The sequence below is a fragment of the Penicillium longicatenatum genome, assembly GCF_028827895.1.
Source record: "Penicillium longicatenatum strain IBT 33135 chromosome Unknown contig_3_segment0_segment0, whole genome shotgun sequence".
Taxonomy (NCBI): domain Eukaryota; kingdom Fungi; phylum Ascomycota; class Eurotiomycetes; order Eurotiales; family Aspergillaceae; genus Penicillium; species Penicillium longicatenatum.
This window is the reverse complement of record NW_026643121.1, coordinates 1-26,047: the sequence shown is the minus strand read 5'-3', so window position 1 is coordinate 26,047 and position 26,047 is coordinate 1. Positions and strand designations below refer to the sequence as shown.

General features: G+C 47.6%; 14 protein-coding genes across 14 annotated transcripts; 7 read left to right on the top strand and 7 right to left on the bottom strand.

The window, feature by feature from the left end:
- Positions 1-16: 16 nt before the first annotated feature.
- On the top strand, positions 17-1,572 carry N7484_005371 (NAD(P)/FAD-dependent oxidoreductase; the record flags this gene model as incomplete). Its single annotated transcript, XM_057115790.1, has 4 exons — positions 17-260; positions 323-612; positions 678-1,248; positions 1,307-1,572. The coding sequence occupies 4 exons, from the start codon at positions 17-19 to the stop codon at positions 1,570-1,572; spliced, it is 1,371 nt and encodes a 456-aa protein (XP_056971673.1).
- Positions 1,573-1,672: 100 nt separating this feature from the next.
- N7484_005370 (2-haloalkanoic acid dehalogenase) lies at positions 1,673-2,527 on the bottom strand (the record flags this gene model as incomplete). Its single annotated transcript, XM_057115789.1, has 3 exons — positions 1,673-1,802; positions 1,862-2,423; positions 2,488-2,527. 3 exons carry the CDS (start codon positions 2,525-2,527, stop codon positions 1,673-1,675), a joined length of 732 nt encoding a protein of 243 aa, XP_056971672.1.
- Positions 2,528-2,886: 359 nt separating this feature from the next.
- Positions 2,887-4,291, top strand: N7484_005369 (metal-dependent hydrolase family protein; the record flags this gene model as incomplete). The annotated part of the gene is made up of 3 exons (XM_057115788.1): positions 2,887-3,125; positions 3,184-3,291; positions 3,346-4,291. The coding sequence occupies 3 exons, from the start codon at positions 2,887-2,889 to the stop codon at positions 4,289-4,291; spliced, it is 1,293 nt and encodes a 430-aa protein (XP_056971671.1).
- Positions 4,292-4,559: 268 nt separating this feature from the next.
- N7484_005368 (cytochrome P450) lies at positions 4,560-6,388 on the bottom strand (the record flags this gene model as incomplete). The annotated part of the gene is made up of 5 exons (XM_057115787.1): positions 4,560-4,915; positions 4,980-5,327; positions 5,380-5,597; positions 5,652-5,952; positions 6,007-6,388. The coding sequence occupies 5 exons, from the start codon at positions 6,386-6,388 to the stop codon at positions 4,560-4,562; spliced, it is 1,605 nt and encodes a 534-aa protein (XP_056971670.1).
- A 390-nt stretch (positions 6,389-6,778) lies between these two features.
- Positions 6,779-7,813, top strand: N7484_005367 (SDR family NAD(P)-dependent oxidoreductase; the record flags this gene model as incomplete). The annotated part of the gene is made up of 4 exons (XM_057115786.1): positions 6,779-6,848; positions 6,900-7,053; positions 7,101-7,516; positions 7,575-7,813. The coding sequence occupies 4 exons, from the start codon at positions 6,779-6,781 to the stop codon at positions 7,811-7,813; spliced, it is 879 nt and encodes a 292-aa protein (XP_056971669.1).
- A 1,043-nt stretch (positions 7,814-8,856) lies between these two features.
- N7484_005366 (fungal specific transcription factor domain-containing protein) lies at positions 8,857-9,819 on the bottom strand (the record flags this gene model as incomplete). Its single annotated transcript, XM_057115785.1, has 2 exons — positions 8,857-9,595; positions 9,662-9,819. The coding sequence occupies 2 exons, from the start codon at positions 9,817-9,819 to the stop codon at positions 8,857-8,859; spliced, it is 897 nt and encodes a 298-aa protein (XP_056971668.1).
- Positions 9,820-11,676: 1,857 nt separating this feature from the next.
- On the top strand, positions 11,677-12,025 carry N7484_005365 (uncharacterized protein; the record flags this gene model as incomplete). The annotated part of the gene is given in 2 exon segments (XM_057115784.1): positions 11,677-11,962; positions 11,979-12,025. The coding sequence occupies 2 exon segments, from the start codon at positions 11,677-11,679 to the stop codon at positions 12,023-12,025; spliced, it is 333 nt and encodes a 110-aa protein (XP_056971667.1).
- Positions 12,026-13,437: 1,412 nt separating this feature from the next.
- On the bottom strand, positions 13,438-14,864 carry N7484_005364 (zinc-binding alcohol dehydrogenase family protein; the record flags this gene model as incomplete). The annotated part of the gene is made up of 3 exons (XM_057115783.1): positions 13,438-14,012; positions 14,074-14,528; positions 14,593-14,864. 3 exons carry the CDS (start codon positions 14,862-14,864, stop codon positions 13,438-13,440), a joined length of 1,302 nt encoding a protein of 433 aa, XP_056971666.1.
- A 624-nt stretch (positions 14,865-15,488) lies between these two features.
- On the top strand, positions 15,489-17,210 carry N7484_005363 (xenobiotic compound monooxygenase, DszA family; the record flags this gene model as incomplete). Its single annotated transcript, XM_057115782.1, has 5 exons — positions 15,489-15,605; positions 15,662-15,850; positions 15,923-16,170; positions 16,229-16,411; positions 16,478-17,210. The coding sequence occupies 5 exons, from the start codon at positions 15,489-15,491 to the stop codon at positions 17,208-17,210; spliced, it is 1,470 nt and encodes a 489-aa protein (XP_056971665.1).
- A 734-nt stretch (positions 17,211-17,944) lies between these two features.
- Positions 17,945-19,528, top strand: N7484_005362 (uncharacterized protein; the record flags this gene model as incomplete). The annotated part of the gene is made up of 3 exons (XM_057115781.1): positions 17,945-18,820; positions 18,889-19,135; positions 19,191-19,528. The coding sequence occupies 3 exons, from the start codon at positions 17,945-17,947 to the stop codon at positions 19,526-19,528; spliced, it is 1,461 nt and encodes a 486-aa protein (XP_056971664.1).
- Positions 19,529-19,840: 312 nt separating this feature from the next.
- Positions 19,841-21,255, bottom strand: N7484_005361 (ester cyclase; the record flags this gene model as incomplete). Its single annotated transcript, XM_057115780.1, has 4 exons — positions 19,841-20,144; positions 20,207-20,376; positions 20,436-20,863; positions 20,928-21,255. The coding sequence occupies 4 exons, from the start codon at positions 21,253-21,255 to the stop codon at positions 19,841-19,843; spliced, it is 1,230 nt and encodes a 409-aa protein (XP_056971663.1).
- Positions 21,256-21,524: 269 nt separating this feature from the next.
- Positions 21,525-22,606, top strand: N7484_005360 (uncharacterized protein; the record flags this gene model as incomplete). Its single annotated transcript, XM_057115779.1, has 2 exons — positions 21,525-22,242; positions 22,305-22,606. 2 exons carry the CDS (start codon positions 21,525-21,527, stop codon positions 22,604-22,606), a joined length of 1,020 nt encoding a protein of 339 aa, XP_056971662.1.
- A 219-nt stretch (positions 22,607-22,825) lies between these two features.
- N7484_005359 (uncharacterized protein) lies at positions 22,826-24,135 on the bottom strand (the record flags this gene model as incomplete). The annotated part of the gene is made up of 5 exons (XM_057115778.1): positions 22,826-23,001; positions 23,059-23,136; positions 23,189-23,490; positions 23,561-23,791; positions 23,852-24,135. 5 exons carry the CDS (start codon positions 24,133-24,135, stop codon positions 22,826-22,828), a joined length of 1,071 nt encoding a protein of 356 aa, XP_056971661.1.
- Positions 24,136-24,788: 653 nt separating this feature from the next.
- Positions 24,789-25,846, bottom strand: N7484_005358 (HpcH/HpaI aldolase family protein; the record flags this gene model as incomplete). Its single annotated transcript, XM_057115777.1, has 5 exons — positions 24,789-24,952; positions 25,007-25,168; positions 25,225-25,624; positions 25,686-25,705; positions 25,756-25,846. 5 exons carry the CDS (start codon positions 25,844-25,846, stop codon positions 24,789-24,791), a joined length of 837 nt encoding a protein of 278 aa, XP_056971660.1.
- Positions 25,847-26,047: the final 201 nt, after the last annotated feature.

Genomic DNA, 26,047 nt, shown 5'->3' with positions numbered 1-26,047 from the left:
TCCCCTCTGTGTAATCATGTCAGATCGATCTTCACCACCGGTACCCGAGCCGACTACTCCGTTCTGGAGGACAGCCACTCACCCGCTGGACCGCCATCGCAGCACATCCGACCTGCCATCTAAATGTGATATTGTCATTGTTGGAGCAGGCTTTGCAGGGGCAGCCCTTGCACATTTTTTGTACAAAAGCAATCCTTCTCCCCCGTCAGTCGTGATTCTGGAAGCCAGAGAGGCATGCTCAGGAGCCACAGCACGCAATGGTAATTACCCATATCATGGATGTCACCCTTCTTTTTTATTTATTAGCTCATTTCAAAAATAGGTGGCCATTTGAAGCCTGATATATATTTCAATATCCCAAAGCATATAAAAAAATACGGCGCTCGCGCCGCAGCTGAGGTTGCTCAGTTTGAGACATCCCAGGTTCTAGCAGTCAAAGAACTTGTGGAACAAGAGAAGATCGAATGTGATTTTGTCCTCACCCGAGCTTGTGACGTATTTCTAGAAGAGAAGCTGGCCAAGGAGACTGAAGTCGCTTTTACTGATTTGGCTAAATCTGGAAAAGCGGATTTGAAAGACGTTCATTTTACACCCCGATGTGATGCAGAGCGGGTTTGTTACCCGGACCCTGTGCTTATATTCAATTATCTAATTTCTTTTCTCTCTTTAGATATCAGGTGTCAAGGGGGGCTTTGAACTGCTTCACATTCACTGCCGGTCATATCTGGCCTTACAAAATGGTGATGCACCTTCTGGAGGGCGTTGTTAAGAAAGGTGCAAACCTTCAGACTATGACACCGGTCACACATATCGCTGAGACCCCAGGTTCCGATGGGAAATGGCTAGTTACGACTGAAAGAGGGGGTATCAAGGCCTGCAAGGTGCTCCTAGCCACGAATGCATACTCATCTCACTTGGCACCACAGTTCACAAATCACATTATTCCTGTCCGCGGAATATGCAGTCGCATTGTCGTGCCTGAAAACAAAGTTGCCACTTTTTTGCCTCAGACATACAGTATCCGCCATGGTGATGCGATGTATGACTATCTTATCCCACGCCCGGACGGCAGCATTATAGTTGGAGGTGCAAAGCCGCCGTTCTGGTCAGACAGTTCCCATTGGTATGGCGTGACTGATGATAGCAAACTCATCGAGCCAGCCAAATCATGGTTCGATGGGCTCATGCAAAGAACCTTTATTGGGTGGGAGAACAGTGGTGCTTATACTGATAGAGTCTGGACAGGGAGTATGTTACCTCTTTACTTCTGGATGATTGGCAACCGAGGAAACTAATTTGAATTCAGTCATGGGATATAGTTCTGATTTCATGCCATATGTCGGTGAAGTGCCTGGCAAACAAAACCAAATGATCTTGGCAGGCTTCTCGGGCCATGGTATGCCATTGATTCTTCTTTGTGCCAAGGCTATTGCAGAAATGGTACGCAATGGAACGCCATTCGAAGATACGGGAGTTCCTTCAGTGTTTCGAGTGACTGAAGAGAGACTCACAAGCACCAGAAATGAGGTCTTGGAGGAAATTCAGAAACAAGACGCACGAAGCAGACTCTAGGTATCTTGTCCGGCCTGCAGCATTATTCGCCCGTCTAGCTTCTAGATATTACGATCTTCATTTTGACAGTAGAATTCATGCATTCTAAATGATCTCACAGCTAGCTAGCAGCCGAAGTAGCAATTATTCTATCTGCCATCGAAGGGAGATCATCTGCCATTACATCCATGTCTCCAAAAATATCCGAGCATGTTTCCTTCTCCCACACTGATACCCAAGCACCATTGAAGCTAAGTGTTCTCAGTTAGTATTAAACTCAAGACGACAAGAATATGAAGCTATAACCTACCCACGACGGCGTGCAGCAGCGGCATCCCACATATGAGCCGCTGCAAACCATGTCTCCAGACCCTCAGGATTAAACTTGTCGAGAATATACTGATAAGATGAGGGGTCTGGCTTGCCAATCCCAATAGTGTCGCATGAGACGAAATTATCAGCGGGCATCTCCACTCCGCCCTTGGCAAGGTATCCTGCGACGCGCGGCGTATCTCCAGCCGTCAAGGCCCAGACAGTAAACCCCGCAGCGCGAAGTCGAGAAAAGCACTCTGCGATACCGGGGCGGGGTTCCAAGGCACGGTACGAGGCCAACAGACATTCTCGATCTTCATCGTTGGCGAATTTCCGCGGCTCTGTAATACCAGCTTGCCACAACGTCCGATAGAAGATTGATCGGAAGACGTCAAAGAATTTCACATATTGACCTGAAAGACTCAGATACGTGTACTCCCGCTCTCCGGCTTCCATCCATGCGTATCCAAACAAACGGGATCCAATATCATTGGCCCGAAGTTGTACACCCATTCGAGCCTCAATCGCATCATAGAAAGCGTCGTAAGAAACGCATGTTCCTGGGTGTGAGTCAGCCTACTGCACTGGTCCTTTTGCGTAACGTGCACGAGTTCTGATCCTCACCGACGACGTCAAATACGACATGCTTGTTCTGAGTCGCCATGGCAGCTTATTGTCGATGATGCACTGTTGTATGTCAATAATTGAGTGAAACCTTTGTTCGGTTTAATAGGTTCGAGGAAATGTAACAGTGCGTCATACAGCCATTGTTCGTATGCGGGGATTTATTACCTATCGGTGGTATGCGCGAGGGGAGCGGAAATTAACGGCGAAAGCCGACAGTAGATAAGGCGCAGTTGTAACAGATAGAACGTGTCCGCATAAAATGCACCTGCCCAAATATGGTCAACGGATAGAAGCGACGCGCCGGCTAGGATAACTTCTGTAATGCTTCAAATTGTCCCTCTTGATTTGTTAGAAGCAGTATAACCTTGCCTAGATATTCTATAGGCAAGCCTCACCATGACCCAGTTCACTCTGCACACCTCCTCATTATTTGATCCAAAGATCAAACAATTTTGCAAAAATGTCTCTGTCACAGTGGACTCATCTACAGGACTAATTGTTCAAGTTTTTGAGCGCGATGAAGAAGAACAGTCATTTTCGACAATCATGAAGCATGGAGATATTGACCTGCGTGGAAAATACGTTCTTCCTGGCCTAGTCGATGCCCATACTCATGTTTTTCTGCATTCATATGAGTAGGTTATAAGGCGACAATATCTAAATACAGACGAGAATTGATCTTTTGTAATCTAGTGAGACTGGAGCGCTCCAGCAAAAGCGAGATGAAAGCATCGTTGAACGGGTGGTGAGAGGCATCAATCACTGCCGGGCCGGACTCTTGGCTGGATATACGACTTACAGGTAAATGTTTGCACAAACGAAACAAAAGGGTTTGAGAGCTAACTCTTCAACAAGGGATCTCGGCTCAGAAGGGATGCAAGAGTTTGATGCGAACTTGAGGGATGCTATTGCTCGGGGGCTAGCTCCTGGGTCTCGTCTGTTTGTTGCCACGAAAGTGATTGCCAGTACTGGGTCTTTCGAGTGCCGTACGGAAAATGCCGCTGGAGGACACTGTTTGCCCTCAACTGCGGATGCGGTAGATGGGAAAGAAGCATGTCGTCAGGCGGTCCGACGACGGATTGCAGCCGGTGCAGATATCATCAAATGTTTTGCCGACTACAGACGAAGAATCATGCGATCTCCTCCTGCACAGCAGCACCCTTATATTCCTAGCGTCCTACATCCTCCTAGAGAGCCAAACCCGGATTATATGGTTTTCTCTCAAGAGGAGATGAACATGATTGTATCTGAGGCTGCTTTGGCCCGATGTCCGGTTTCTGCTCATTGTTGTACATTAGAGGGGGCATTAGCAGCAGTTGAGGCAGGAGTCAACTCCATTGAGCATGGATATTTCACTACCGATGAAATGTTCCAGCAAATGGTGAAGAAAAAGGTCATACTAGTTCCCACGCTGGCTGTAGCTGAAAAGCTTCATTCGAAACGGTTTGATCAGATTCTTAGTCAAGTGAAACGTGCTCACGAGCTTGGTGTTCGAATTGCCTGCGGAGATGACACAGGTACATACCCACATGGAGAGAATGTTCGGGAGCTAGAGTTAATGATCCAGGCTGGCATTCCTGTGGCTGATGTTTTGGAAGCATGTACGATCGGGGGCTGGGAAACATGTGGCGGAGACCTTTGTGGTCGTCGCTTTGGATGGTTTGAAGAAGGTTTACAGGCAGATATTATTGCTCTAGAAGAGAACCCTGAAAGTTCGACGACCGCCTTACGGAAGGTGGACTTTGTTATGAAGGATGCTCGGATTTATAAGCTTAATGGAAAGCCTTGTGAGATGTGTTAGGCCCGACCTTAGGCTGCAATTTACAATAGGGACAGAAATCTGACTGCTAAGGAGACGATCACTCTATTTTTGTTTATTACCTAGAAGAATTACAGTAAGCAGAAGGGATCAGATACTCAGCCCACAAAGAAGCAGGAGTGGGGATCCAATTGGAGTGTGTGGCTAGTTCATCTCTAAAATAGAAAATAAACGAAGGAACAGAGTGCCGCAATAGCAGAATATAACATGCAGAGAGGCCTCTCCTTGATTGTATTGAAACGCAATGAGCCTATTCAAAAGCTGCAGACTGCTCCTGCGATCTATCAAAATATCTTTTCAAGCTCGACTCGTCCCGGGGTGTGAATCGCACTTCGAAGTCCGAAGGAATGGCATTTGAAGCAGTCGGATCTTTCTTGTAATTAATGTAGTGGGTATTCACAGGAAATTCCTTGCTCTCGGTCATTTTGAATGAGATTATCAAGCGCAAGAGACTGGAATACAGAACCCGATTGGCAAAATTGACGGCGGTGCACATGCGAGAACCAGCGCCATACGCAAAATGATATGGGGGCGCGATATTGCACGTTTTGTCTGTCCAACGTTCTGGACGGAATTGATCCGCGTCCTCGCCATAAGTCAATTTGTCTGATAACCCAGATGTTAGTATAGGCAGCTAGCGTTCTTTCTAACTATGGATGCATATTCTTACCGCGGTTGACAGCTTGTGCATTTACATAGACAAGGACGCCCTTGGGAATGTGAGCACCTTGACAAGTAAAGTCTTTGTATGTCTGTCGTGCAGGGAGAAGCTTGAGAGGAGGATAAAACCTCAAAGCTTCTTTCACAAGGGCGGAAACGTATTCACACTTTTCCTCGGTTAAACAGTGCTCGATTGCTTCCTCAAGGGTGTTGTACACATCCAATATGCTGCTGTATGCTTTGTTCTGGATTCCTTGGCCTTCTGGAGTGGACAGAAAACCAACAGTGATGATTGCAGTCGAAAAGATCGTCTCGAAACCTCCTGACATGAGTCCGCTGAGTATAGTTTTGATATCAACTAACAAAATTAGCTTTCTGTCGTAATAGAGACACTGAAGGATTGTACATACGCTGAGTCAGGCCTTCCTGATTGTCAGTTAACAACATCTCGGACACGCATTTCTTCGACCCATTTCGCAGAGGCAAAGAGTTCCGGACATTGTCCAGCATGGATGACAGCCATGTGTCTCGACGCTGTCGAACTTCAACAGCGGCGGCAGTTCGTTCGTTGAGCTGATACCTCAGATGAGGGATAAAATCTTGAGGATTTGAATTGGTAGACCGAAAACTGTTTTGCTTCAGTAAAGATTAGGAGTAATTTTCGTTGATGTCGGTTTCTGACCTCGCAATTGTACTAGCATCCGATAGAATCTGGAGAAGCAGAGGATCCGTAACCGAAGAGAACCGTGTTCCATAGCAAAACATCATCATCGCATTTAGTGCGAGTCGCTTCTGATAGATATGAGGCATAATATTGACCGTCCCATTTTTGCTGTCATTATATAGCCCCAAGACCATTGAACCCACCTCTACATCCAACATCTGCCGTAGCTTCTGAATTGATGGACCCGTGGTGAATGAGCCCACGACACGCCGTTGCTTTTTAGTTCTCTCATCCCAAGGACTTGTTCCAATAGTTGCAGCTTGATGAACTCTTAGTTTTGCTTATTCTGTCGATCGAGAAAGCTTATACTTACCTGAAGTTGCGGATACAACCCCGTGAAAGGTATAAAATCGGGGGCGATCCAGAGTTGCGGACTGGTTTTTGACCATCCATTCCCGGGCCGCATCGAAGGTGTTAACAAATATTGCTCTTCGCCGTCCTAATCTGGCCTGGAACACGGGAAATCCATACTGTGATGCCCATTTTTCTGCCGTTGTCGCATGGTCATTCCCTAGCTGGTAGAGATGCCCCGCCAGAAAATTACCGCCCGGGATTTCAGGAATACCCTTGATTTTGGGGATATCAACATAGAGAAATCGGAAACAGATCGCTAAAATTATGAGAAGAAATGTGGAAACAGCCATTGTCACCTTAACACAGCCTGTCGCCATGCGAGATTCGAGAGGAAGATCCATAGTGGACGAATCAGTCTCTCTGGTCCTGACTTTCCAAACGAAGAAGAGATACCGATGCAATAAAACCAACAACAGAGGCTTGGTTTGAGAGGCATCTTAGTTTCGGCCAGTGATAAGCTGTACCTGGCTGAGAGTGCTCCGGAGCCACGCATATACGTCGGCGGATCGCGTCGGTCGAGGGCGAATACCCGGAGAGATGCGAGCAATCACCACCCTAATACATCCGTACTACGTCGCAACGATTAAACCACAGGTTGAAATCAACATAGTGAACAGCATAGTGAACCAAAAAAAAATTAAAGTACCGATCACTTACTACATATGTTTATTCTATTTTTTTTCCGTTCAAGTATTAAATTTTTACAAATCCCCAAGCAGTAAGCAGTCACCATGTGGGAAAACTTACAAGCAAGTTCTCTCTACGATATCACCGATCGATGGACGGTAGTCACTGGTGCAGGTTAGATGCTACATCAATGCCTGTGGATATTTTGAGTTGACCATTGTTTAGCTAGCGGCATCGGTCGCATGCTGGCGCGAGGTTGCACCGTCAATGGAGCCAACACAATTCTCATTGACATCAACGAGCAAACTCTTTTAGAAGTTGCGAATGAGTTGAAAACACTTTCCTCTCATTCAAGCTCCAATTCCCCAGAGATCCTCACGTTCGTCTCAAATAACGTAATCTGTTTTTCCAACGCTGATTACTTAGGATTTGCGGCGACCTTTCCTCCGAGAATGGAGTTAAGTTAGTCGTAGACAAAATTAAGAACATGCGAAGCTCGATCGATGCATTGATTCATTGCGCCGGTATTCGATACATGAATGAAATTACTTACACACCTGGGGATGGTTTGAGCAACCTTGAAGCTGCAACCTTGTCCGCATCTTATCAAGGCTGGGAGCACACATTTCGATTAAATGTACTCGCACCTTATTACCTGACTGCTGATCTGATTGGGCTTCTCGGAGTAGCAGCTTCGAAAGGCGAAGGAAGAGGCTGCGTGATAGTCTTCAGCAGCCCGGCCAGTGTGCATAATCATCAATTTGTGCCTTCCTATCAAACATCGAAGGCGGCCGTTGATCACTTAGTGAGAATAATGGCGACTGAATTTGCAGACTTCTACAGTATGTTTGAGAACATCCTCCTTTTTGATTTTATACGTGTAGCTCACATGATCAACAGTTCGCGTGAACGCTATTTCTCCTGGGATCGTCCCCTCAGGAATGACGACTACTGATGCGAATTCAAACCTTCACCTGGCAGAGCAGGCTCCAGCAAGAAGAGCAGGGAATGAGCAGGATATGGTTGGTACCACTTTATGGCTGATGAGCAAGGCCAGTAGTTTTATGGATGGGAAAGTTATTCGTGCAGAGGGAGGGCGGCTGTTGATTCTGAAAGGTGTCACATCTAATTCCGATTAAGCATTAAGAGGTTCCAGACCAAAACATATGTAAGGACGCGTGGGCTTGTTGGCTTGTTGGCTTGTGAGTAGTTAAACCTATGGGCCTGATGCAGACGGTCCCCTTTCCTTTTTGTTTTCCTTCTGTTATCACACCTTTTCTTAGCGTGAGGTCTGGCAGTCATTTCTCTCATTTCCTCGCTGCATACGGGCCTAACAGCACACCCATATGACAACGTGTATACAGAGCGAGCTACATCGCGCGTATAAAACATCATCTTTAACAGAATATTTCACAGTGGAAGATCAGCAAGTATCCAAAATCCCACCGTACTTCTCAAAATAAAAGACTCAAGGGCCATGCAAAGTGACGCGAGTCTAGAGAGCCATCAGGCTGGTAACGTAGGCATGGATTGAATCTTCAAGTGGAGCAGGTCTGTGGTACTCCCCCACACCTGAAGATAGCTATGACCACCCTTCCAGTGTGGCGCAAAAAAGGAAATAACTTCGGTGCATTTCATCAGATCTCTCATGTGTGACTGAGGGGATGTCCATTGTTTTGCAATACTTGCTGCAATTGAGCAACCTGAGACCAGAGCCCTGGAACTCGCGACAAGTGGCGGGATAAAGCTGTCGCTTGTCATGGATTCTTGGTATGTGCTTGATATAAGCTGGGAGGCTGATTCAATAATTTTGTGTCTCAATGAAATCATTCCTTTGCTGAAAGTTTCATCGGCTTCTTGGAAACAAAAAAGACACGGTCGGTGTTTAATGCACAATGGGAAAAATAACATCCACGTCTCTTTGACGACTGGATCTTGCTCGGCAAAGATCTCCAATTTCTCCATCAATGAAGACACCTCACCGACAAACGGACAGATTTGAGGCTCGTATATTCCAGATCTACCATATAGTGCCTGAAACAACTGTTCATAGCAAAGAAGTGTGGCTTCATTGTCACTGATTTTAGACCATTTAGATCCGCTCAGCATTGTTGGCCGGCCAAAAGTCGTGCGAAGACACCTACAGTCCGTCAGTGATTCCGAAATATCCATATTATATACATCAATTCTTGCCATACTTCTGAATATCTCTCAGTGCAGACATGAGACGAGCCTCCATGCAGTTCAAAGAGCCATTTTGTTTGCAAGAATTTGTAGAAGAGATTGGAGAGCTTTGTTCGCTCAAAATTTGGGGTCTCCGGTGCCAGCCTAGCTGGAGGCAAGTCCGTGTAGCGAGATCAAGCAGCTCCCACATGGCTCCTCGGCTCGGATCTGCTAATTCAAATATCAACAATAGCAGGACAGTCGCCAGTGTTTCCCCATCTGCTGGCGATATAAGGGGCGTCACAAACTCATTTACCCAATCCCGACAGACCAGTGCACATGTCTTCCACTGCGGCGCCTTGTAGCTCTCACGAGCAGCAGCGACGGCGCATGCTATCAAGATATAGAACTTTGTTGGGTCCGGTAATTTATTGAGATTCATGCCATCATGTCGCAAGATATCCGAGGGTATGATATCATAGCAAGGTCTGATGCACTGATCATAACGTCCAAGAAGAAAGCGAATAATGCTAGGAGTCAGGATTGATCGGTCCCCGAACGCAAGCTCTGGAGGAGGCTCGGCGCCATTTTCGGCCTGAAGATTGTGTTTCACAACATCAGGCTGGGAAAGGACTTCAAATGTGATTCTCGTGATGAGCGGCGGGAGGGACGAGTCCGAATACATGTCTTTTCCCCGTCCAGGCATTAGTACATTCAAAGACGTGCCCTCTGCAGCCAAAAATGAGTTCCCGCCATTACTTTCGGGTGAAAGTCTTTTGTTATTCTCATTAGCCGCGTCTGTGGGAAAAATTGATACGACTTACCCTGAAAGACCATGCGGATGTAGTGCAAGCTGAGAGCTAAGCTCTTGAATACGATCGTTTAAGGATTTGATGTAACTGAGCAGCAATGAGCCATATCCAAGGCAACCACTATGTTCATCATGTAACCGACCTTCTAGGGACATCTGCTTCGAGAGCATGATCTCGAAAGGTGCACTCCATGTCACTTTTGGCACAATTTGCACATGCTGGCAGTAAAGAGTCACACTATGGCTGTCAGCGATGCTGAGTCACATAGCCAATTTTCAAGAGATAGAGAACCTTAATTCGGCGACTTCGACAACGTGTGCATGTTTGCAACATTTGTGGGGCGGCCATTAGGTCGAATTTGATCAAGAATCAAGTGAGGATTGCAGAAAGAGACCAGTCGAAATTTAGGTCATGGCGATAGATAGTTTCCACTAGTAACAAGGACTGTAATTGGAATACGGACTGGAAGCTTTTTTGGAGGAGGAGTGAACCCGGAGGAATTATTATAGAGTAAAATTCCCCGGGGAACCGGCCAAAGCCTATCGGGGCCAATCAAAAGACGAACTGTTATGCGGGGTCGGTCCAGCCAATCTCATGATTTGGCTAATTAAAAGATAACGATTTCACAGCTATTGGGGTTTTATCCCTTCCACTTTATATATTTTTTGATCTTAAATCTACATCATACATAGTGTAGTGGGGTGCGCCTACGCAGACAGGAATAGCAGTCTATCTGATGACTAAGGATATGATGTGATAACTAACGTATTTCACAATCGAGCGGAACACCCAGTCGGCCGGAACACCTCTAAACACATAGTAAAAGCAATGAGTTACAACTTAATATCTTGACAACGTAAGTCTGGGGGGCATTTTAATTATAGCCTAGTATTTTCAATATACTATTTAACCACTTTGGTGAGTTTAGGGAATGACCAAAGCTTGATGGGCACTCTGGTAGTAGAAATATATATTCTTGAGCTCCCTTCATAATTTTCGTGACCGACATAATCTAGCTTTTTAATTTCCTTGAAATTGATATTTTATGTTAAGAAGTCTTATCAATAGCTATCGATCGGTAATTGAATAGAATAAACTCATGGTTGGTGAGATCTAAAGTTGTGAATTATCGCTTTTACTATGTGTTTAGAGGTGTTCCGGCCAACCGGGTGTTCCGCTCGATTGTGAAATACGTTATAAAGCCAACCCCGCTCGCGGTAGAGTCAGACCATCTTCTTCCTTCATACCACCCCCTAGGTCTCCTCTCTTGTATATACTAATACCTCCGGACAGCGTACCTGGCTCGCGGACAGAAACGGCTCCTTTGACAATAGGTAGGACCTGACTCATCATGCAAAGATCTCACCGACGCTCGACGAAAGTATGCACTCGCTGCAGAAAACGCAAGACGAAGGTAGAAGCCCTTGATTATTTGACATGTTATTAGCTACTAATAAAAAGAAAGTGCGACTTCAAGCTTCCTGCCTGTACCTCTTGTAAGTTGGCGAATATGGTGTGTTTGGGTTTTGACCCTATTACTAGACAAGCAGTTCCAAGAAGGTAAGCTTCGGTCACCCTGGGTTTCCATAATATTGATTGAAACTGGATTTATTAAATATGTCAGCTTGGTAAAGTCTCTCGAGGCCCAATTGGCCGAATTAGAAGCCCGGATGTATGCATATCAAGCAGATTCCTCCAATCTGCCTTACCTGATGGCTTCAAAGATAGCCCAAGCAACGATCTCAGTGGGCATACCATGTCCAGGTTCATTTTTACATTCCAAGGTTTCCCCAGCGCTTTTCTTCCGTCCTTCTTGCCCGCCTCTTTCAGTTGTACGAGAAATAAAATACAACCCATCCGTGGATCACTCACCGCCTAATGCCAACAAGCCACCATTGAATACCCACACCCGATACAGTTCGGGCACACTCATTAATTTGAATAGTGTTCCATCCTCAGCGATTGCTCGCATGATACAAAACTATATTACTATTCACCTGCCTCAATACCCTTGTGTTTCTCAGTCGATGCTGGAGGATATCGTTCAACGAACCTGCCACGAGGAGCTGGGTGATACAAATTCGCTGTTGGCCTATGGGATCCCTGCAACTTCTGGTGTGGGGCATTTCGAATACTTCGTCCTTCTCATCGTTCTGGCACTGTCATCCATGACCCTGACCTGGAAAGATGATGATCAAGCACAGGCTGCTTCGGAATCATTCTACAACTCGGCCGTAAAGCACCTGCAGGCAATAATAAACTGCAGCGAGACCCAAGCCCTTCAAATATCGTTGCTCCTAGCTCATTATGCGAGTATGTGTCCCGACAGGGTGGACAATTGGACGTGCATCTCAAATGCTATTAGGATTGTGTTGAATATGGGCCTACACTTGGAATGTCCCAAAGGCCTTGATGAAGAGCAGGCGACCCAGCGGTCAAGCCTATTCTGGGTAGCATATGGGATGGAAAGATCTCTCTGTACGAATCTCAGACTTCCATTATCTTTTCCAGAAGAATCAATCGCGGCCAAGGTAAATATATTTTCAGACTACGTATTCTGCTGCCTTTGCTCATCATATTGGGTCCACAGTTTGATTTGCTGTCCAATGATCCACTCCAATCTTCCATGGACCCGGACCATATTATACCACAGTCATCAGCCAGCCATATATGTCGGTACCGCGCACTCGAAACCGAAGTTCACCGAGTTTTGCATCTGGAAGAAGACTTGCATAAGTTTGGCTGCACCAGCATCGAAAGCTGGATCGAAGATATTACAACGCGATTGAATAGTTGGTATGAGAGAGCTCAGCTCTATACCCCATACAACATGTTGGAGTTCAAAGGCGTTCAATTAAATCATCTCATCGCTCGAATCCATCGGCCTACGCCACGGTTGAGAACCCGCAGTGCGGAAGATCGGCAAATTGTGCTAGATGCGTCCTTGGTCCTTATCGAGGACTACCTTGGTCAAGATCGACGCCAACGACTGTTTTATCCTTGGCATGGGGTACACATTCTGTTCGAAACTACTATCATCGCACTAGAGGCATGCTGGTCGTCTCGAGATTGGCCTCAAGCAAAAGATCAAGTTATTAATATGCTGCAATTCTTCATCCCTCAGTGCATACAGCTACTGAGGAATATAGGCCAACGATGGAATGAAGCTTGTCTTTGCGCAGACCGGCTTGAACCTTTGATAGGAAAAATGAGTGCAGTCAGCATTCTCGATGATGCATCGATAACCGAAGAAATTGAAGGTCTTCTTTTCTCCGATGGGCCCCTTACATGGAATCGAGAACCTCTGGAAGATATCCCTTTCGACTTTGCGGATGACACGGATTTTTTCACAACCTTCTAGGGACTGGGCTCGAATTCTTCCAGTGGTGCCCAGAATGGGACATTATGCCATCTGAGCCCCTTCAGGGTTCCTAGATATTAATAATGGCGAGACTAAATATTCTAGCTCACTACTATCCTGTTTCTACCTATTCAATGTTCCTCTCGGTTATTTCTATTCCCCCCAAAGACCCTCACAACCTGACTTGAAATCCCTCATGCCGCTTCACGTTATCTACTTACAACCAATGGTGAATAGGTGTCCTAGGTCTCGCGCGGCCTGTGGGCAGGACTTGCCTACCCACCTCCCGAAAAAGGCGGATCTGGGCGGCCTTTAGAGGAAGATTAGTATAAAATTTTAGATCATCTATATCGGTTGCTAAGGAGTTTTAATAACAGGGAATTCCTTGTTTCGTTGTGCATAATCAAGACGGAAAGCGGCTTTGCCGTCAGTTAACGGCTATGTCCATACCACTGTTCTTCACGATAGAATCATCTAGATCAATAACAACTCTCTTCCCGGACACCGTTCCGTCTCGGAGCATATTTAGAGCGTCATTTATCACAACCAGCCCCCCCTTTTCTTGAACAATAAGGCCTGGGGGTTGTAGAACCTTGGCTTGAAGAAGACATTCCAACCAGCGCATGATGCTATCCCCAATGATTGGACATGAATGAAATAGCTTTATAGGAACAGTATGATAACATACTCGCAGGTGTTTACTCTTGGGAAGACCGGTCAAGCCCAGCAGGTGTGCCTGGGGTCTCTCGGGGCTGGTATTTAACGCATCCTGCAATATTGTGGCTGTTTCACAACCTACCATGTCCAGGGCGTATCTAAGTCGACCCCCGGTAACTCCTTGGATGACCTTGATCGCGCGGACAGTATCATACCGATCTACCAGCAGATGCGCCCCCGCCTCAAGCAATTGCTGGCCGTGGCGGGCAATGTCAGCCACGCAGACCACTTTCAATCCGCACTGCTTGGCAATCTGTAACATCATATACCCTGTTGTGGTCGAGGCTAAAGTGGATGACAGAGTTAGTTTACCTGCCATTTGCAACTCAAGGCTAGTGCAACCAACCTCCCCAAATTGCAATCCAATCTTCCGGCTGCACTCGCTGCGCTTTGTCCGCAACAGAGAAGCACTCCGCAATTATATCCTCTGGGATGTCTTTCTGGTTCATTTCATGCAGTATATGCAAGAGGTTTGGCCCTGGTGCGGCATGCAAGGTCGAAAAGTCAAGGCCAAAGCAGACACCCAGTGCAAGAGTCGCAGCAACAAACGCCACCCCGAGGGAGGCTCCCTGGTACATAGATATAGTTCGCGGGATTCTTGCGGCATTATAGTGCGCTGCCACCGCATACTCCTGAAAGGCTGCTTTGCGGATGTCGCGGTAATCTGTTGAGGGGACAAGAACAAGGTCGCCGGTCTTGATCCGAACTGTGAAATTTTGCGATGGGGAGGTCTGAACAACAACTCCGGCTAGGTCTCGTCCGAGCACCCAAGGTAAACTAGGGATGCCAAAATTAAACGCCCTAGGATGATGGTCAGCGTTGAGGTATCCTGCCAATATGGGTTTCATTCAACAGGGTACTGTACGGGGATTTCCAGTCAACAGGATTGAGTCCGATGGCGGCCACCTTGATCAACACCTCATCTTCACCTAGCAGCAAGGGAATAGGGTGATTGGTGACAAGTGTGTATGGTTCTTTGACCCTGTGCAGGACAAGAGCTTTTTGAAATTGACCGCTTGAATCTCGAAGGGATTCTGTTAATTCTTTATCCGTCGAATTTATTCCAAGGGGAGATGAATATCCAAGAGAAACTTGCACAGGCTCTTGCTGGCAGGAGGCCGATATTGCTGCGGTCATTGTGGTGAATTATCACTGACAAAACTACAATGAACATATTAGAAATCCTTTGCCTTCATTGTAAAGAGTGCCTCATTGACAGGCTACACGCGATAAGGAAACTGGACATTTCAGGCTGTCTAGTCATCCATAGGGTGCGGTCAGGGTCACTAAGCTGTGAAGGAGAAGAACTTACGGCTTGCGGCCGCTTTACACACGGTATAGCAGAATAAAGACTGATTACGTCTCAAACAGCCTGCAGAATATTGGGAGTACGCGGACAAAATAATGACCCCCGAAAGAAAAAGCAAACCGGCAGTGCGAGATATCTTAAGTGTCTAGGCCCAATAGCCATTACATGAGGTTGCTACTTTCCTGGTTAGGCTCTATATGCCTCGGCTATCAGTGCGAACGATTCCGTGATCCGGCCGAAGAAGCAATCCAAGCGGATGAGATCCGAGATAGATCCCAAATACTTACTTCCAGAATCCAAACTTCAACATCTTGGCAGCCCATCAAGATTCAAGTTAGCAATTAAACTTTAATCACAGAAGACGTGTCAAGCAGTTTTACAGCTTGCAGACCAGCCTTGCCAATATCGCCTGCTAAACTTGGTTCCTCAATCCGTTTCCAGAAACCGCAAGGATGGCAGAAAATTTACCAGCATCGAGCAATGGGCTTGGTTTCGTCAACAAGAAACGGATCATTTTGAATGCATTTGAGATGTCGACAGTCGGACACATGTCGCCTGGACAATGGAAGGTGCGAGCAAACGAACATTGAAAGATTAGGATCAACCTGACAATTAATTTTCTCAGGACCCAGAGGATAGATCTGCAACAAAGCGAACCTTGTATTATTGGATTAATCTGGCCCAGATTCTCGAGCGAGGAGACATCAACGCGCTGTTTCTGGCAGACACCTACGGGGGCCACGATACCTACGAAGGCTCGTTGGATAATTGTATCAGGCGCGCTGCACAATGGCCTGTAACCGATCCTTCCATTGTAAGCAACCTCTAGTTATCGTTTCTAACGTCCGTTGGGTATAATATATACTAATTCGATCGTGTGACATAGGCTATATCGGCCATGGCGGCTGTAACAAAAAACCTCGCCTTTGCCATCACCTACTCCACCTCCTTTGAGCCTCCTTTCTTGCTGGCGAAACGATTGTCGACCCTAGACCATCTAACGGCTGGCAGAGTGGGTTGGAATATTGTTACTGGCTGGAAGAAGGGTGCTTTCAAGGCAATCGGGTTGGATGAGCCAATGGACCATGATCGTCGCTACGCGCAGGCAGACGAATATGTCCGCGTACTGTACAAGTGGGTGTCAATCCAATCTGCCGCTGAAGCTTTCATGCGTTGAGGCTGACTATAATAGGCTTTGGGAAGGCTCCTGGGCAGATGACGCCCTTGTTCAAGACGCCTCGGCCGACATCTTCACGGATCCTGCCAAAGTTCGAACCATCAAGCACCAAGGAGAGTTCTATCACCTGGAGAGCAAACACATTGTTGATCCCAGTCCACAGCGGACACCACTTCTCTTTCAGGCGGGCACGTCACCGTAGGTATTACATTTGCTGTGATTGTAAAAAAAAGGGGTCTCCTCGCTGACAACAAACTCCCACAGGGCTGGCTCTCACTTCGGTGCCACTCACGCAGAAGGGATCTTTGTTGCCGCACATAGCGCGTCTGTTTTGGCTCCGCGTGTCGCCAAGATGCGCGAGCTGGCACAAAACGCCGGTCGCGACCCTCAGTCGCTCAAATTCTTTGCCAGTTTCACGCCATTCATCGGGGTCACCGAAGAAGAAGCAAAAGCCAAGTATGAGCGGGCGAAGAAGTACACCTCTACCATTGGCGGATTAGTGCTGTTTTCCGGCTGGACGGGCATCGACCTGTCCCAAGTGCCGCTGGATGAGGAGATTGACCCGATAAAGCACTCGGTGGCGGCACACAAGATCACTTCTACGGTCGAGATGCTGACTGCGCGCAGTCCAGATCTACCCTCACTGACCCCACGGCTGGTGGGCGAGATGGCTTCCATCGGGGGACTTGGACCGGTAGCGATTGGCACTGCGGCACAGGTCGCAGATGTGATGGAGGCGTGGATCAACGAGGCTGATATTGATGGGTTCAATCTAGCGTACGTGACAGCCCCCGGTACATTTGAAGATGTCGTCGATCTTCTTGTGCCGGAACTCCGGCGTCGTGGGCTCTATCCCGCGAAGGCTGAGACTGCGGACCCTTTGACGGCCAGAGAGAGACTCTTTGGCAAAGGCCATAGTAGACTTGGCCCAGACCACGTAGGTAGCAGGTACAAGTACGATGTCTACAAGGATCCCCCCTTTTCTTCGGCAGATTAGTCGGATACAGCAGAGGATGAGAATATGTGATCGATATATTGTATCGCGAGTTCGCACATCGTTCCATGATGGCGGCCAGACAATGCAACATTCTGGTTGATTATACCGTTGAGACTAGTCTACAGAATATCTCTATAAATCTAAATTCTACGAGACAAGATGTTTGCACGGCTAGGTCTGAGCTTGGCCTTGTTAAGAGAGACAGAGACAAATACTGGTCAGCCAGTTGCCGCTATAATTTGAACCTTACTAGGATATCTTTCCAGTTCTCTATGACTGAAAGTATTGGCTGAACTGGCCTTGAGATAATACGATAGTACTGATGGTAGCGACAGTGGTGAAGTGAAGTGAGACAGCTACGTACAGAGTAGGGGTTGGACGGTCCGTAGTGTCCATGACCACAGATGGTCTTAATCATTTGATTGATGTTGATGTCGCTGTGAACGATATGACGAAAACTCTATTTCCTATCTATTTTTCTCCCAACTAGCGCTTCGATGCTTATCTTTGTTGATCGGCTCGGAACTCGGCCCGGGGGGACCCAGACACCAGTCGCTCCAGTGTGCCTTCCGAAAACATGACAGGGAAATCATAATTCTGCCAAATTGCTAGAAATTTGAGCTCTGTCTTATCAAGAACTTGGAATGTGGAATTCATGAGGACGGGAGCAGATAAATAAGTACTCGTCCTCCTTCGTCAATCAATCAAGCTCCATACCCACAATACCCACAATTATGACAGACACAAAGCCTCTGCCTAAGAATGAAGTCAAGCAGGAAGTTGAGGAGGGGACTGGTATCTCCTGGACAGCAGAAGATGAGCTATCTCTTCGATGGAAGATCGATCTCCGTGTCTTCCCCGTCCTCATTGTCTTGTTCATTCTCAATTTTATGGACCGCAATAACTTCGCCAATGCCCGCCTCAAAGGTCTCCAAAACGATCTCAAAATGAGCGATGTGGAATACCAGACTTGCATATCAATCCTCCTGGTCGGCTATGTCATTTGTCAAGTCCCTTCCAATATGATCCTGAACATTTTAAGTCGACCGAGTCGGTATCTGTGCGCCTGCGCCGCCACATGGGGAGTGATTTCGGCTGCCACGGGCTCTGTTCAAAATCCCACGGGAGCGATTATGTGTCGTTTCTTCCTCGGATGCGTCGAAGCATCGCTGTTTCCCGGAAGCATCTACTTCCTTTCACGCTGGTATACCAGGAGAGAGATGCAACTGCGAGTAACGCTCCTTAATGTTGGCAATCTGTTGGCACAAGCCTTTGGTGGGCTCATTGCGGCAGGTATTCTCGGCACGATGGATGGTACCGCTGGTATCCGTGCCTGGCGATGGTTGTTCATTTTGGAAGGAGTCATCACCATTACTTGTGCAGCAGTAGCGGCTTTTATCCTACCTGATTATCCATCCACCACTTCTTGGCTATCGGCTAGGGAGAAGCTGATTTGCCAAAACAGACTTGACTGTGACTTGGGCGGCCCGGACACGACCAACGACGATCCCACAATCACTACCGCGTTGCACGGGCTGAAGCAGGCAGTGACTGATCCCAAGGTTTGGCTGCTTGGCCATGCGTACCACTGTACGATCATGGCATCGTCTGTATGTGCTTCTGTCCTTTTCCTCATTCCCTCCCTTTTAGCTTCTATCCGGCTTATTTGTTGGTATAGTTCAGTTATTTCTTCCCTACAATCACCCAATCCCTTGGCTACGGGACTACAACCACCCTGCTTCTCACAGCTCCACCTTGGATCTGGTCTGCTATGATTTCGCTACCCAACGCATGGCATGCTGATCGGGTAGGCGAGAGATTCTTCCATTATCTTGGCCCAGCTGTGGCGTGTATGACCGGATACATTGTTGCGATGACGACAACGGCCACCGCTCCCCGATATATCTCCATGTTTTTGATGACCAGTAAGTGATCTGATCTACTACAAACCACCACCTCTGTCTCTGACCCTACTTCTAGTGGGGTATTCATGTGGATTTGTCATGCTAGGATGGATATCTAGCACCATTCCACGCTCACCAGCCAAGCGCGCTGCGGCGATCGCAATCATCAATGCTATGGGCAACATCGGTAGTATTCCGGGCTCGTATATTTTTCCTTCTAACTATGGGCCGTACTATGTCAAGTCTTTTGGTGCCGAGCTTGCGATTCTCGCATTTGCTTGCTTGTGTGCCTTGGCCCTTCGTATGTATTTGGCACGTCTCAACAGCAAGCTCGACCAAGAGGAGAGGGAGCATGTTTCCCACATTGACTCCGTGGAGTACCAGCACGTGAAGTCCTTTCGCTATATATATTGAGAGGAGTTGCAGCTAACTGACTTACTCAAATGGGATATACGATTGGTGCGATGCGTTGAGTTGGCGGTATTAATTTCTTATGCTACTTTCATATTCAACTCGTTCTAAATTGCACTCAATATTCCAGAATTGTACGAGCATTCCCTCAAATCTAGGAGCTTTTTGCTCAATTGAACCTATTCTAAATTGCACCCAATGGCTCAGAATTGTATGAGTGTATTCCCGACTCTCTAGCGATATTTTCTGCAATTATTCAATCTATTCTAGATTGCACTTAACAGTTCAGAATTGTATGGGCATTTCCTCAACACTCTAGCTATTTTTCTCAATATCTCGCAGATGGTAAGCAAACATGCCATTTGAAGGAACACTGTTTCTGTCGATCATCTTCTGCGCTGCTTCCAACCCGGAGACTGGGACTTGCCACTCCTGTCGGTTAAGACTACCCGGAATTGAGAACGGAGAGGGTAGATAGTCGGGCAGGATGCCCAACTGCCTGAGCACTGTTCCTTGATCCCACGCGATATGTTCATGGTACAACCGATCACCGCGGATATTGACAATGGCTGTGAAGGGAATACGGAGTGCTCGGCCAGTTGGAGGCATCCCGGGCAGGCTGCAGTATAGTCGAATGAGCATATTATGAACCCCTATGCTTTCTTGGAGGGAAATACTCACATCCAATCGACCTCCTTCGTATGCGTGAACTTGTAGATAAACTCGTCCACAACGCGGTCTATTCCAATCGTCCGGCTGATCAACTCCATCTCAGTGTCTTCAGGGTTACTCCAGATGAAATGGTCACGATAGAAAGTGGTGAGGGCCTCGCGCCCGATTCCTCCCGTTAACTGAACGGTCATCAGTGAGTCGTGATATCATTTGCTCTCCTGATTTGCTTGTATCTTACCGTGGGAATATGGTTCACATATGGCTCCTGTACCATAGTTGCCATAGTGTGCTCAACAGAGCGGTTCTCAAACTCGTAGGAAGTGTGCTCGTCCCAGATCTGCTCTAGATCGAAGTAAGGGCCACCCATATGCCGTTTCAAATGCGTCAGATTACGGGTGTGGGCAATGGCGTCGGTAAGGTAATGGAACTCTGGCTGGAAGGGAAGCGCGAAAGATGTGGATTGGACCGTGGCATATTCATATTGCATGAGTTCCTTGGTACGTTGAAGTTCGCAGCCTGCTTTGCCCGCAATATGATGTACAACGGGCCAACATGAGGGTGCAAGCGTCGTGACGTCGGAAGCATTGCTATATACCACGATAGCCTTGATTGCCTCGATGGAATTGACTGCCGTTGCGGCTTGGCTCCATAAGCTCATCTCGTACGCTAAATGCAAAGTCAGCGATCTGTTCACGATTGAGTTAATACGCCCCTTATAGGATGCACATACCTACGAGACCAATAGAATTCTTTGGCTCGCAACGATCACAATGCACAATGCATTCAATTGCTTGTTTGAGCACCTCCTGAGGATTGGTTTCCAGCGCGCTTTGTTCGATCTCCACCACGGTATATCCCTCCTCCGCCCATTTTAGAAGAGGAGAAGGCACTCCATCTGCAATCTTGAGTTTAATTTGGGAGCTGCTGGCGTCTGGAACTAGCAGTATTATACCTGGACCTGTGCCAAGGCGAGATAAAGGTAGCAGGAGAGAAAGTCCCGGTATCGGCGTGGTCAATCGAGGCGTTGGAAGAGGGGTCAATGGGGGAAGACTGGCCATGGCTGCTTAGAACACTAGTTTTGATAGAGTGGAATCGCATAAAATAGCAGGAGATCTCTTATATCCATTTATAGATACCGAACACATATTGACAGAAAAATGCCGAAGATTACCCGACGCTACTAGCAATCTACGACCCCTCCTTCGGATCCCGGCCCGAGGATCAAGTAGCATTTCGTACAGTGCTTCAGATAACAAAAAAGCAGTTTTATTTATTCCAAGTGGATATCCTTCTATCTATCTGGGCAAGTTATCGGTGCTTGTGCGGTATGACGATCCACCAGCAGTTTCGGGCCGACTCTGCCCTCCCGCAGGGCTCATTGATCCTCGTCACAGGAGCGTCTGGATTTCTTGCAAGCCATATCATCACTGAAGCTCTACACTTGGGATTTTGTGTACGTGGAGTTGTTCGCTCGAAGGATAAGGGAAAGCAGACCGAAGCCTTGTTCAACTCACCGAAGTACTCCTCGGTGGTTGTCCAGGATATGGCGGCTGATAAACCGTTTGACGGCGTCCTCCACGATGTGGACGGCATCATTCATTGCGCATCAGTCACAACCTTTTCTCCAGATGCGGAATCAGTGATCCCCCCAACAATCACGGGGACACTTAATATATTACACGCGGCGATTCGGCAGTCGAATGTGGTACGGTTTGTGTACACTTCATCTGCCACAGCTGTTACCTTCCCGTGCAACAATCTCAACGGAATAATTACAGCAGCAGCCTGGAACCACGAGGCCGTGAATATGGCACAACAGGCGGCTGCAGACTCGCCAGACATGCCCTTCCTTGTCTACTCAGCGAGCAAGATGCAGGCCGAGCAGGCCGTTTGGCGGTTCACACGAGAAGAAAAGCCTCATTTCACGGTCAATTGTGTCCTGCCCGCGACCAGCTTCGGCCGCATTTTAGGGCCTGCTGGGGAGTCAGGCAAATATATCCCCGATCTGGTGCTGCGACGGGCTGTGTCAACACACCTTCCTCCGCGTAAGTCTATTCCTCCGCAACTGTTGACAAGTCATTGGGCTCACGAGTCGGCGGCTCTACAGAATACATAGTTGACGTCAAAGACTCGGCGCGCATTCATCTGGCTGCTCTGCTGGACGTGACCGTTGCAAATGAGCGAGTATTGGCGTTTGGGCATTCTATCAACTGGAATGACATTATCGATAGCATCCAGCAGTCGCGACCGGAGCTTCAACTGCCCACCCGTATTCCAGGCTTAGGCCGAGATTTGAGGGAGGTCGAAAACTCCCTAGCGGTGAACTTGTTGAAGAAATGGTGGGACAAGGATGCGTTCACTGAGCTGGATGAGACTGTACGTGAGAACTTAGTAGGAGTTAATGGATGATGTGAGAAACCCATTCGAATAATTTGAGGGCTTTCCAAACAAGTATTTGGTCATTCATTTATAGCTCATGTATATACTCAAGTTCCATGGTTGCAGACAGGAATAGAGGTGTGTCACCGTGTGTGTGACGACTTTGGGGGCGGTGGGCGGTGTGAAATACAGTGATACCAAATCTACTCATATCCGCTCATTTCCATCGTAGTGCTCTCAACCGCTCTATTATTCCTGGTTCATAATCACTATCTTGATATCTTTTCGGGCATGCTGCGCAACAAAGGCGTCTGATGCTCGGGTCAAAGGATATGTAGAGGTGATTAGGGATCTCAAGTCGACTTTGCCTCGACTAACTAGGTCGATGGCGTCACCGTAGCACCCTGGAGTGAATCGAACCGTTCCTAATAATTGAAATTTCAGCAGCTGTAAAGCCAAAAAAAGTAGACTTTCCAGCTCACCTTTTATCGTCAGCTCCTTGGCTGTCAGCATCAATAGTGGGACGGCTGTCAACGGCTTTCCTAATCCCGCTTGGATGCCTGTTCTCGTTAGTGGACTCAGTCGAATTGCCATCTATTTGTGCTCGCTTACATGTCCCTCCAGGTTTCAAAATGGCGATGGCCATCTGAGCACAGCTTTCAACCCCACTTGCTTCTACACTGACATCCACCCCGTGATCCAATCCCTGCTCCTTGAGAGTTTGAGCCACGAAGCGCTGCGCGAATTCCAAAGCGTCATCTGATCCATCATTATTGGGAGAAATGATTCCCACATCTGCACCATACTGGACGGCGAAGTCCATTCGAGACTGCTCCACATCAAAGACGATGATCTTCCGCACACCGGACGCTTTAGCGACCGCGATGACAAGTATGCCAAGGGGACCGCATCCACTGTGCGTTCATGTCAGATTGAGTAACTCAAATCATGGAATCAGGGGAGATTTGTGCAAGGCGCACTCACAAAATGGCCAGCGTTTTGTTTGCCGTTAGTGCTGCCCGCCGACCCAACTGGACGGCGATGGCAAGTGGTTGGATGGCCCCAGCCTCTTCCCAGCTTATCTTGTCAGGAATGGGAATTGCCATATGGGCACCACAGATGAAATACTGCTGGAGCGTTCCATCAGTGGGGTCCAGTCCACAGTATGCAAGATTCGTGCAGATATTCTGCTTTCCTTGAAGGCAGGATTCGCATCTAGTAATATTGAGATTAGATTAACCTTTTTCGTGACAATCGAAGATTGATTAGACATACTTCAGGCACGCAAATCCAGGCTCCATAGCAACCCGTTGACCAACCCGGGATTTGTCAACATTGGAACCGACTTCCACAATGATCCCAGCTGACTCATGACCGAGGACTAATTGGCGCGATACATGGGCGCTGTTCCAATTATGTGCGTCGGATCCGCAAATACCCGTGGCCATCACTTGCACCAAGACGTCGTCGGGCCCGACAGGCTTTGTAGGGAGCTCTTGGATCTCAAGGGTGTTGGCAGCGACCCAGACGCAGGCACGATTGGTGTACTTTGCGGACATGATTGGCACAGCAGTAAACAGTTGCTTTGGTAAGTATAAGCTCGGCAACTGTTGTCAAAGCTGTTTTGCTGAACTTAATACTAAAATGCGCATCGGATCTCGGCCCGCTTGTGGTTCAATCACTGAAACAGTCATTGCGCATCGATAACGACAACCGATAACTAGCTTATCATCCTATTACACACTGCGAGTTTGTTTTAGACACACTCTTCATAGCTCATAATCAAGGTCTCGATCTCTCCCATGATACTGGTTGAGTGAGCATTTCCATGGCTTTAGAGTCCATCAATTGTTTTTAATGAGGATGGCCCCAGATCAAGAATACGGTGCCGCTATAATTATGGAAGGTCAAAATATCTTGCCTTCGGAAATATCCGATTTAAAGTGGGATTGTCATGCTTTGTGTAATTGCTTCGAGCCGTAACCGAGTCTCTGAATGCCTAATTTCTCCATATTCAAACATGACAAAAGGAATCCTCTTTGGACAGAAGTCAAGATAGAAACTAGCTTAATGAGCCTAGAGTTTCAAAAGAACAAAAAGTGAAACTAAATCGGAACATAATGCCCGGAGTAAGGTGTGATTGCTTATAATGCTTGCATCTAGTGTTTATATTCGGTCGATGGAAATGATTTTAGCTGCGTCTCCTTGCCCTCTACTTGTACCCATTCGTAGCTGGAGCACCAGGATCAGAACCTTTCTGCTCTGTTGCCGTCTTTGCTTTCAGATTTGCTATTTCTGTTGCCATCCAGGCCGTCACAGCGACAATGTCTGCTCCACAGTTCACAAAATCAAATCCTTGTTTGTATTTCTTCGCCGCTATTCAGACACTCATCAGCCACGTCATTGCGGTGCAATTTGGCAGGTGCTTACCAGTCTCGGCGGATAATGCGAAATGTCCGGCATATTTACCGGCGGCTTTGGCAGCAACGAGCACTCGCTGGATTGCTTCCTGGACTTTAGGGATCTTGGGATGATCAAAGGCGACGTATCCCATAGAGGAAGCGAGATCATTAGGCCCAATAAAAAGCATATCTGAGTGATGCAATCGGTCAATTTAGATTTTCTTGTCCGGGAACACGTAAGCCCACCGATGCCGTCCACTGAAGCGATGGCTTCACAATTTTCAACACCCAACTTTGACTCGATCTGAACAATAATCGTGACATTTGTGTTGGCGTGAGCAAGATAGTCACGGCCATTCTGGTTGAAGGCCGCTGGAGCGAACATCGCGCCTGCTCCTCGCACGCCTTGAGGCCAGCGCGTGGAAGGATACTTACAGCTTCGCACGATTGCCTCAGCCTGTTCTTTGGTGTCACACATAGGAACCATAATACCGTGCGCACCACAGTCGAGGGCTCGCTTCATCATCCACGGCTCTGCTGCTGGAATACGGACAATCGGGGATACACCAGCAGAGGAAATGGCCCCAACTTGCAGGTACATTTCTTTGTCGTCGATATCTCCATGTTCACAGTCAATTAAAACCCACTACAAGTACGCTTAGCCCTTTTCATTGTCTTGTACGAATCGATAATATGATTCGACTCACATCTTCTCCCAGTGGTGCCACTGTTCGGGCCAGTGAAAATCCTGGGAATTCTAGCCACTGCCCTACGGACGGCCCTTGCCGCGTTGCGGCAGACTCCAGGAAGCCTGTAATCGAGTCTTGCCGATGGGCGACACTACCGGAGAGGCAATTGTCGCTGCCATTAGTGTGGAGATCGAGCAAATCAGGCAAAGGACAAAGGCAGATAAATTTCGATGGAAGTTAACTTCTATACCATTAGTTAGGGTGGTTAGGGTTAGGGTGGGTGTGGTTAGGGTGGGTGGTTAGGGTGGTTAGGGTGGTTAGGGTGGTTAGGGTGGTTAGGGTGGTTAGGGTGGTTAGGGTGGTTAGGGTGGTTAGGGTGG